General features: G+C 38.5%; 1 protein-coding gene across 1 annotated transcript; it reads left to right on the plus strand.

The window, feature by feature from the left end:
- Positions 1-1,063: 1,063 nt before the first annotated feature.
- Positions 1,064-10,306, plus strand: LOC144069239 (calcitonin gene-related peptide type 1 receptor-like). The gene is made up of 13 exons (XM_077594494.1): positions 1,064-1,174; positions 5,197-5,262; positions 5,343-5,487; positions 5,575-5,685; positions 6,060-6,172; positions 6,248-6,339; positions 6,566-6,692; positions 6,764-6,917; positions 6,990-7,050; positions 7,121-7,187; positions 7,261-7,479; positions 7,946-7,987; positions 8,724-10,306. The coding sequence occupies exons 2-13, from the start codon at positions 5,200-5,202 to the stop codon at positions 8,928-8,930; spliced, it is 1,401 nt and encodes a 466-aa protein (XP_077450620.1). The 5' UTR covers positions 1,064-1,174; positions 5,197-5,199; the 3' UTR covers positions 8,931-10,306.
- Positions 10,307-11,879: the final 1,573 nt, after the last annotated feature.

Raw genomic sequence — 11,879 nt, forward strand, 5'->3', positions numbered from 1 at the left:
CAGGATCAAAGATGCTGCTGGTCATTAGGCTTGAAATACTACATGTGGACTGAAGAGGGCAATGTTTGGTACGATACTTACCGTATGTGTGCAGTGAGGCCGGTGAATCAACCTCATCCATTCCTTCTTGATAAAGCTCTCGAGTAGGTCGAGAAATGGTCGCATGCTATTAGCAAGACACCATTCGACAAACGAACATTCACACCGAAAAAAGTGTCTTGATTTTATCTAGTGTGTATTTGATTGAATGCATGAGGAAACTGCATTACCCCGATAAATCCCATGCAGATAAAAGGGAGAACCCACAACCTCTTACAGTGATGGTCGGTCTAAGAGGCCTTGCTTTTTGAGGCCTAAAAAATGATTATTTTGAAATTGCCCACTTTCTCATGAGCCAAACAATTCAAGCAAGAATCACAATTTAAATAATAAAAGTACCCCACCTTAAATTCCCAAAAGAATGCTTGCAACCAAACTGATTTGGATATCTTTCTTCACACTACAAGACAAGAAAAACAACAATGGAGTACATCAGAAGCAAATAGTGGAAGTCTCGCCAGAGATGGACAAAATCTGTTTCAATATTTATAATTCGTAGGCCGCTGAAATGTGTAACGCCCAATAATCCAGCCTAGGCACAACAAATCAAGGAGGTTGTCAAAGAAGAATGCTAAAGTTTGGGATGTCACTAGGTCATGAGCGTAATGCAGTTTTTACAAGAAAATAATATACTAAGCAACTAAATACTAATCCTATTTTAATCAATTGAATCAATGTTAAATACAGTAATCTTAAACTGCTCATCCAATTTAGCTATAAACATGGAAATATATCTTGGCAAGTCAAAACCCTTCACTTTTAATTAACGGGCACTTTGTACAATTCAATACAAATGTATCAATTTAAATATTTACTGTGTATATGTTTTGAATATGTGTATGTTTGATGTTGCCAATCTTATGCAAGGATGTCCCTTTACGCCTACTCTACATGGAAGGCAAACACATGATGTCATCTGTGAAGTGTCCTTATCAGGACAGCTCAGTGTTGCCTCAGACTGTGGACGGGAACACTGCAGACACACTGACTCCTCAAGAGCAGATATTAAATCTTTTTCAGTTCAGCGACGAGAGTCAAGGGATTAGTTTTCAAGCTGCTCAAGTTACCTGCAAAGGTAAGCTCTTGTTTACGTCCTCATTACACCTTGACATGATTATACATTGCAGTGGACTTCATGAAACAATCTATGATGGATGACATATGTTGACTACAAATAGAGCAAACAAATACTTGTATGCTTTTGCTTTGGAATTAAAAACGTTGGGGTCAGTAAAGCAGGATCACCAGGAAGTGATTTTATGCTGAATTGCCATTCATTTTGCTCAACTTGCTCAATACTGTAAGTATATAACAAACAGGAAGGAAACTGTGGAGGCCAAGGAAAGAGAGAAAGATCGAGGTTCAATCTTTAATCTACTTTCAAACAAGGAAAGGTAGCAAACTGTGTAGTATCCGAATGAGGGCTCAAGAGCCTCGCTAAAGAACCCCCTGACAGTAGGATTTTGGAGATTTTTGTTATCATGTTTTTAGAACATCACTCGGTCCTCCTGTTTTTCATTTTCTCCCTGGGCTTGCTTGTATGGTTTTTTTTCCCAGGTACTCCGGTTTCCTCCCACATTCCAAAAACATGCATGGTAGGCTGGTTGAACACTTTTAATTGCCCCTACGAATCTGAGGAGTCTGAGCGTGAATGGTTATCTGGCTCCTCGTGCCCTGCGATTGGCTGGCCACCAATTCAGGGTGTCCCCCGCCTTGTGCCCGGCCGGAGTCAGCTGGGATGAGTGAGGAGGATAAGCAGTTCAGAAAATGAATGAATTATTTTTTTGAGATATTGGGACACAATTATTATTATTTAATGGTTATATTTTAACTTAATAGATTAAATGCAAAATGAAAATAGTCAAATCATATAAGACTATCACTCAATTTACAGCCACCCTTTTTCTAAGCACTGCTGAAAGCACACAAGAACAAAAACAAAAAAAAAATCTCCAATTCTCAAACTCATTTCGCTGCTTACTGTAGTCACTAGGAATTTGTTCATTACATTTTTTTTAATCATAGTATATATCCATTAATCCACACGTTATGTTCCTGGAAATACACAAACAAAAAGCATTGCAATAGATGTAAGACAAAATCACCTGCTTATGACAAATGACAAATGAAAAGTAGGTAGCAAGTGGCACTCTTAATAAGTCATGTATACCAAAGAATACACTGAGAGGTACATAAATAAAAAAGCTTGTATTGTTCCAATGTAGTGGCGGGACAGCACTGTGGCACAGAATTTGGAGTCAAAGGTTAAAAAGAGAAAATATTTAGCTTATCAGTTTGATTCAGAACTATGTCCCAAAACAGGAAGTAAAAGAAATGCAAGCATTTCCTAAAAGAAGTGGATTATTTTATAACATTACACATTAATGTATTAATACATTTTCTGCTTAGCCTCACAAGGGTCACGGATGTGCTGGAACATATCCTAGCCAAATGCGGGCAGTAGGTGGAGGACACCCAGTTTTGTTTGCCAGCCAATCCCAAGACAAACAAATATTTACACTTATACATAGGGACAATTTAGAGCACAGGTGTCAAAGTGGCGGCCCGGGGGCCAAATCTGGCCCGCCGCATCATTTTATGCGGCCCGAGAAAGTAATACATGAGTGCCGACTTTCTGTTTTCAAAAAGCATTTTGTAAAATCTAAAAAAGCACAAATATTTTCTGTTTACCGTTTTAATATTGAACATGATAAAAGTATATTTTGTTTCCTTTTGAAATGGAAAAAAGCTCAATAAACATAGTTTTATTTCTATTAAAAACGGAATATTTAGGGGTTTTGATCCATTTCTTTTAATCTGATTTAAATATATATATATATATATATATATATATATATATATATATATATATATATATATATATATATATATATATATATCAATAATATATCTAAAATGGTCCGGCCCACGTCAAATCGAGGTGACGTTATTGCGGCCCGCGAACCAACCCAAGTTCGACACCCTTGATTTAGATTGTCAACCAGCCTACCAGTGGCAGGCCGTCAGGGCCTTCAAGGCCTTATCTGCTGGCCTAAGAAATATCTGAATCATATTATATTTTGTCCATCAATACGTACTTATTATTCCAAATGGTCTGTTAGCTTCCTTTCATTGCTTTTCCCCCTGGTTGCACTGCTTCCAGATGTGTGTTTTCATATTGAAGCATTTAACCAATCACATTTCAGCCATTATTTGTTGCCAGATCAGATCTGCCTCAAAGCTTGCACAATCAGTTCTTGCGGGCTCTGCTGCATTAAACTAGACTGTTGCTTTTAACCAATCAGATTTCGAGTTGGCAACCCCACAATGATTTTTCATAGGCGTTAGCATTTTGCTGGCTGGGTCATGTCATTGCTTTCACAAACTATGATTGGCTAGTAGGCGGGCCAAAGCAGTACCGAGGCAGCCGAGATCGCAAACTCCACCCACTATGGCCGGCAGAAACAAAAACAAATAGATTCTGTTTGCTCACAAAGCTATTTTCCAGACGGACTTTTTCAGGAAAACAATGGACATCATTAAGAAAGGGCGGTCAACTCCGAAGCTTTAATCCTGTTACAGCCGGGAAAATGGTGTGTGTTGTGTTGATTTAATGCTATATGCTAAATATGACAGGACAGGCTCGACTTTCATCATTAGCTTCGATGGCGATAGGAAAGAAGGAAGAAAGAAAGGAGGATGGATATTGTGTAAAAAGGATTTTTGGTGAGTAAAATTACAAATATGGCTATATTCCTAAATAATATTTCAATTGTGGGCCAATTTCTGATATCTGAAAAGCTCCAGTGTTTGTATTTAATCACAAAATGCTGCTAGGAAGTGGATTTTACCCCAGTTTAATTTTTGGCGTTTCACCATTGACGTCCATCGCTGTCTTTTCCCGGGAAAAATCACCCCCTGGCCTGGTTGTAATGTCTCAAAAGCTCCAGTATTTGTATTCAATCAATAAATGATGCTAGGAAGTGGATTTTACCTAATTTTAGTGCATTTTTGTCATTTCACGTATGGACGTATCGACGTTCATCGCTGTCTTTTCCCGTGAAAATCAACCCCTGGCCTGGTTTTAATGTCTGAAAAGCTCCAGTATTTGTATTTAATCATGAAATGCTGCTAGGAAGTGGATTTTACCCCATTTTTGTGCATTAATTTATTGATTATTTTTTTATGTGTCGCAGCTGTAGCTGCAGTAGAGGTTTTATAGCCATAAAATAGTTTTTATGGGTTGGATTGATACGTTGAAGGCGCTACCAGAAAATTCACCGCCCGCCACTGCAGCCTACGTACGTGTTTTTGCAATGTGGGAGGATTCCCCAGTGTCCAGAGAAAACCCACACAGGTTTGTAGAGAAACTCCACACAGGAAGGTCAAAATCCACAGAGGATTGAACCCTCAATCTCAGATCAGACGTACTAACCACTCGCCAACTGTGTCACCCATATTACAAATTTTGTCCCGAAAGTAAAATATTACACAAAGACAAACAATATCCTAATTGTGCTCTTACTGATACTTAACATACAAAATAATATTCATGACACCAATGAAAAATAGATAGCATTCATCTCTAGTGACTATAAAGGTGTCAAACCTGGGTGGTGATAAAATGAAAGTAAATAAAAGTACCAAACAATAGAAACTTCACAACATTTTTTATTTTCCTTCCCTTGATTCTGGCATTTGTGTGAGATCCAATCCTATTATTTTGTGTACTGTTTGAGTATAGGTGAGTTTTTATCAATGTCACACATAATTCTAGCTCGCAGTCACACATAGTATAGCACTACAGTAAACGAAGCCATACCATTTAACCAGGGTATGTCTTTTATCAATGGCTTGAATGGGGATTTGACGTGATAGTAAAAATATGTTGAGTGAAATAAGCTGTTTTAATGGTAGACGGAACACCAGTAGTCATTTTCTACAGGGAAATTGATTCAAAAATAAACGTGGCGGAAATTCAGACCAAGGAAATGGTTAACAAGGGACTTTTTCTGTTCAGAACAGCTGATTATATGGCATTTTTTACATTGACACTACAGAATTGTTTACTTAAAATACATGATATGTCTTCCTCAGACAATGCATTGTCGAATATCCTCAGCGTGTTTTGTGTTTCTACTGGTGATGTCCTCCTTCAACAAGGTAGTAAAGAATTCCCAAAATCTTGTTTTCATAAATGAACGGCAGTCATAATACGCATTCTTATGTTTTTAATGTGTCAGCTGCTTGTGGCTGAAAGTTCAGAAGAAGAGCGTCAGGAAATTTTGAACCATCACGGGCAACATCCATTGTCAATCACCTTGGCCCAGTTCAAGTGCTTTCAGCGGATGGTGAGAGGAGACGATCAATGGAAAACTCAAACAATTGGTGAGGATGATGATGTTGCAAAACATTTTGGACAAAAAATGTAGGAGAAACAATTTTAAGGGTAATTGGTTGATGTTTTGTTTGCAGGACCAAAGTGTAACATGACCTGGGATGGGTGGTTGTGCTGGGATGAGACTGAAGCAGGACTTGTTACTGAGCAACACTGCCCAGACTATTACAAAGACTTGGACCCCTACGGTATTATTATTTGTTTTTATCGGGTATTATTATTATAAATGAAAGCATAAAAAATGCATTGTGTGAAAACCATTTTCATTCAAATTTACTGTATACCTAGTGGGGTGATATTAAAAGTATTTGAAATTAAAAATGGCTATTTTAAAGTATAATATCCTCATTCATTTCACTGCTAGTGATGGCTACATTAGTGAATGAGTTAAGCTATGGAATTAAACATTGAGCCCTCTAATCAGTGGATATTGTTAGAAGAGTACATTTTGCTGAAATACATTTATACTATTTGGATAAATTTTAATAATTTGTGTGAAAGAGATTAAACATGATTTAGGGGCATGTTCGAAATCCCTTAAAAGTCTCCAATTTGCCAACAGCGCTAGCATCAAAAGTCTGTACGGAATCAGGCAAATGGTGGCGTCACCCAGAGAGCAACCGGACATGGACCAACTTTACCAATTGCTATGCCAACACAACTCATCATGGCACGGTGCGAACTAAACAGGTGTCATGAAATACACGTAACCCACAACCTAGAATATTCTGATATGTTTTCCTTCTATAGGTAGTGATGACTCACTTCTACCTGGTCATGATTGGCCAAGGCCTGTCCCTGGTATCATTGACTATATCGCTAGGAATATTCTTCTATTTTAAGTAAGTGCAATCTATATGATTAGACTTTTCAAATCTAATTAGCATGTGATTTTTCAACTGCATTTTATTATTCAGTCAATTTTAGTCACTGGCTTGTGGTCTCAGAATAGACAAAGAAAATGAACGTTTTGATAAAGAGGATTGGCCATCTGCGGGATACAAAAGTTCAAAAGATGGGCATGAAGTGGACTACAAAGAGATTCCGTCTTTTGACTTTCCTCGGTAGGAGTCTGAGCTGCCAGAGGATCACACTGCACAAGAACCTTTTTGTGTCATTTGTTCTGAACTCAGTCATCACTGTCATGTGGCTGATGAAAGCGACCAAGAAACAAGGGCACGCTTACAACGACTCAGTGAGTGAGTGACTCTCTTTCCACGAGTAGGCCACGGAGTTATTGTCATGTCGATGTTGTCATATTGTTAGGTGAGTTGCAAGCTGCTCGCATTCATCCACCTCTACCTGTTGAGCTGCAACTACTTCTGGATGTTATGCGAGGGCATCTACCTGCACACTCTGATTGTGGTGGCCGTGTTTGCGGAGAAGCAGCATCTCATGTGGTATTATCTGCTCGGCTGGGGTGAGCCCAAACTGCGACAATGCTATGCAATCTTTCTGCAGACGTATAAGGCATTTCTTGTCCTCTCTACAGGCTTCCCGTTAGTCCCAGCAGTGATACATTCCATAGCACGGCACTGCTACTATAATGACAAGTGTGTTCAAATCTAAAACAGAAATGTATTTTTTCACTATCCATATTTGAAAGATGTTTTCCTTTGACAGATGCTGGGTCAGCTCAGATACGTCACTACTTTATATCATTCACGGTCCCATCTGTGCAGCGTTGGTGGTAAGTGTTAAGCCTTCCCATCCATGTGTTGTTGTGTCCATTCTTCCGTCATCGGCTGCCTTTTTGCTTACAGGTGAACCTCTTTTTCCTACTGAATATTGTGCGGGTTCTCATTACTAAGCTGAGAGTTACCCACCAGGCCGAATCCAGCCTCTACATGCGGACAGTTAGGGCCACACTCATTCTCATTCCACTGCTCGGGATTCAATTTGTGCTGCTGCCCTACAAGCCTCAGGAGCATTGGGTCTACGAAATCTATCTCTACATCATGGAGATCCTCATACACTATCAGGTGAGTACTGATTCAGCACCGAAATATAAAACATCAGTGTTCATTTACTGATATTCGACAATTACTTATTTACTACCAGCCCATATATGTGTACATAGCATTCACAGAATATATGAAGTAGTAATCAGTAAAAGGAGAAAGTTTGAATTAAAAACACTCATTAAGGGCACTTGACATTCAATCCACTTGAACTCGCGTGGGGCGGAAGCAAATCAACCCTTTAAAAATAAAGTAAAATAAATGAGTAAGAGTTAGGTAACAAAAATGCTTGTGATATTTTAATGATTTGTGTCACAAGCTGCAATGTTGGTATTTTAGCAACTTGGATTAAATGGATTCAATGCGTTGATTTGGTTTTGCGGGCCACACAAAATAATGTGACAGACCGGATCTGGCCTGCCAGCCTTTTGTTTGATGCCTGTATGCAATTTCATAGCTAACCAAAGAAATTCTCTGGCACTTTCAGGGTCTCCTTGTGTCCACCATATTCTGCTTCTTTAATGGCGAGGTAAGCAACATATGTACAACTTAGAGCAGAGGTGGGCAATTATTCCACAAATGGTCAAAGTGGGTCCTGGTCTTTGTTCCAACCAATCCAGCACAGACAGTTCAACCCAGTGGTCTCCAAACTATTCCAGAAAGGGTCGTTCCAACCTGTAATAGGAAACCTTTCCACCAATGTGGTATCGTAGAAGTGCAATCAGTGGATTACAGTCAGGTGCTTCTTTTTTTCAGCAGAAACCTCATTGGTTAAACTGTTTGTGTTGGATGGGTTGGGAAAAAACCTGCACCCACAGCGGCCCTCGAGGGCCGGTTTGGAGACCACTGGTTTAACCAATGAAGTTTCTGCTGGAATAAGCAACACATGACTGCAATCAACTAATTAGACTTACAAGATACTGGACTGTTGAAAAGGTTCGTATTGTTCGATTGGACTAAAAACCTGCATGTCCTTTGAGGAATAATTGCCCACCCTTGACTTAGATGCTAGTGACTTGCCACTGCTGTTCTGTAGCAATAAAATCTTTCACTGTGATTTCACACGTTTCTTCAATGACATGACCAATAATCATACTTTTGAAGTCATTTGACCATTACTTCAATACTTACAGTACTGACCGAGTTCACGGTCTCTTCCTTACGTCTACACATGGATGAGCAGTAGTCTTTCTGAGGATAATTCGTGGCATTTTTGGACCCGATCAGACTTAAGTCATTTTTTTCCCTGTGATCTGCCGTGTAAGGTTCAGAGCGTTCTACGGAGACACTGGAATCAACAACGGATACAGTTTGCTGGCACTTTTGCCAACGCCGACCTCTTCCGCCCAGCATCCTACGTGGCGTCATCGCTCACTGAGGTCCATCGCTGCTACAGTATCGAGAGTCACACCGAGCAGAACAATGGCAAAAGCTATTCGGACATATTCCGTTCTGACAGCCAATTTGTTTGACAAGGATATTTCAATTCAGAGGAACTTTGATTCTAGAACAGGATCAGGGGCATTTCCATCTTATTTTAATTTTACATCGCAATTGTTTTCCAGAATTAGAATGTAAACGGAACATCTCTGCAATGGGACAAATAACAGGTGACATGCCAGTTGAGAATTTTGCCATTCTTCTCCTTATTAGAGAAAACCACTTTTGCCCAAAACACTGAACAGTTGCATGTGAGGTTTTAGAATTTTCCCCTCGGAAGGTAACAGTGGATTTTAAGTGCTTGCTGAAATTCCACTTTTGTCAGTAGGGGAAATTTGGGACCACGTGGCGTTGTAGTCACATTTCTATGACAGTGCCTTCTCTTTTCAAACTTTTGAGTATGGCAAGTTTTCTCCGTTGTTGTTATATTAATAATTATTATTATTTATAATTTCTTCATGAACGCTCCACAAATACTTGGGCTCCTGTTTGTTCCTAATTCCAAAATGCTGGAGATAAGATGGCGCGATGAGTATCATATTGTATATAAAGATAACATATTTTGATATTCAGTTTGAATCATCATTTTTTTTTCATGAGTGGCTCTAATGGCAATGTATTTAGGAGCTGCAGGTTTTAGCCTTCTAAAATACTGACTGATTTCTCTGTCACCAGTGGCTTGCTCGTTTAAAAATACTTTTTTATTTTTCTTCATTGACCATTTGAATATAATGAACATTTGGTGACTTGCATCTCATGTAAGTAACATTGTTTTATAATAAGCATTAACATGGCATAAACAGGAATTTATGTTCCTGTAAATAAAGATGGCTGTAATGACCAACTTCTGTTACCATTTTGCTGACATTTGAAAAGATGACAATATTTATCTTAGTCACATTAAAGAAAAGATACGATTTCCTTTTCTGTATTTATAACCTGACCACTGTATGCTTTTACCCAGCATGAGAACCAAGAGAAACTCTCAAAGGAAAACCCTTTCAGTGCATCATTTTTCAAGCTGAAGAAGCAAAGCTGAAAAAACAATTAATGTGGCACACTTTTCACATTGCAGTTCTCATGGAACAGGATGTTTATCATTTTTTTGTCGACCATCCTTCTCCAACTCCTCCCTTATTTACCTTTGAGTCAGAGGGATCCCTGGCTTCCCATTTCTAAGAATACAGTACTTTTGCCATAAAGCACTTCCTTCGTCTCGTGACCAACAATTGTTTAACGTCTTTACTTCCACATGCAACATGTAGTGAATAAGGCGGGATTGTGTTGTGCTTAAGACTGCTGCACGCAAGGTTGGGCAACCGTTTTTTATGATTGGCCATGACTTGTATTTATTGTATTTCTAAACTTGAAGTGGATTGAATAGACAGACAGGTCAAAGGCCACATACTGGAAATATACAATCAACTATAAACTTCAGGAATAGTGTGTGTTACATATTGTATATATTTCTCATTTGACATTCTCCTCATCCTTCACATGGACACAACTATTCTCAAATTTTCACATAAAAATCAGAATTCAGTGGTCAACATTTATGCGAGAGAAGCAGAATTTACACTGTTAACCAAAGTACCTCTTGTTCTCTTTTAAATGTGAACTTTCAATGCACCAAGTCTCATACATTCCAATGAGTCAAAGATGTTTCCAGAACACTGACATTGAGTGCAGTCTCTCTCTCTCTCCATTGAGCACTATACGTTCTGGATAATTGTAAACCATAAAGGTATATATTACTTTTTGTTTTCCAAGAGTAATAGAAATTTTGAAGTGTACATAAAAACAATTTAAAAAAACATTTTTAGTACATACATTCTGCATCAGTTTGGTTGCAAAAATCGTGTTTTTAAGATAATTTGGGGTAGCATTTACAATGTCATCCCAAAAAAAACGGGTCCCAAATTTTGATGGGCATCTATTTTTTTTTTCTAATTAAAAGATACAGCAGCTATAACTGGTTAATTTTGTTTAAAGCTTCATTTTCAAAACTGTGGCCTCATTGACCACTCCAGATTTCTTTCTTTGGGGGTATCTGAAGGACCGAGTGTATGCAGGAGAGACCCAGAAAGGTTCAACTGTAGAATTATGCCAATGTTCACTGGTTCATGGTTTTGAACACGATGATAATCCTGAAGTGCCAAGCAAGAAAAAAAATCAAATATAGATGAAAATTGCCCTTGTGATGATAAAGGAGGGGTGACGTGCCTTTTCGAAATGCTTTTAGACTGCACAGATCATACGTGGCTCATGGAGATGATACTTGACTGGGGGAAAGACTGACTCTTGAGAACAATAGAATGAGTTCTTGGCCCCACTCAAGGGTGTGGAAGGCTTACAATTCAAGGGGTGAGCCATGCCGCCTGCCTGTGTGGATGTGACCCAGTCTGGGCGGGGAAACAGGATGTCCGCACCACCCTCTCGGACCTGCAGAGCCTCAAACACGGGGTCACAAAGGTGAAAGCAGGGACCATGTGATCATGGTAAAGTGTGAGGATGCTTCTGATCAAATAAAATAAGTACCACCCAAAAAAAAATTCATCACCCCAAGTACCACCATTATGATTACTATTAGAATACAGTTGGGGGAATATTTGATAAAAAGCAGACTGTAAAGAATATTAATTAAAGAATATTTAATACTGTTGTCATCCACTGTATTTTTGATTGATTATGCGAAGTTGAGAAAAACAGTAGTTAAATGAGTCAGTGCAAATGTATTTCACATAAATTGAATAAATTAGGTATATATGTAGGTAGTTCCTGAAGAATGAAAGCAACTGATTTAAAAAGTAAATAAACCTTAACTGTGCTTTTAAAAAAAAACTTTTTATATTGGCAATGATTGTAAATAATATGATAATGCATTCGTATACTTGATTGTAGTTCATGTTTTAAATTAATTTTATTCAGCATTACCATTTTTTGGAGTCAATTTAGTTATTTCTTCTTTCCTACTTAAGATG

The sequence above is a fragment of the Stigmatopora argus genome, chromosome 1 (genome assembly GCF_051989625.1).
Source record: "Stigmatopora argus isolate UIUO_Sarg chromosome 1, RoL_Sarg_1.0, whole genome shotgun sequence".
NCBI lineage: Eukaryota > Metazoa > Chordata > Actinopteri > Syngnathiformes > Syngnathidae > Stigmatopora > Stigmatopora argus.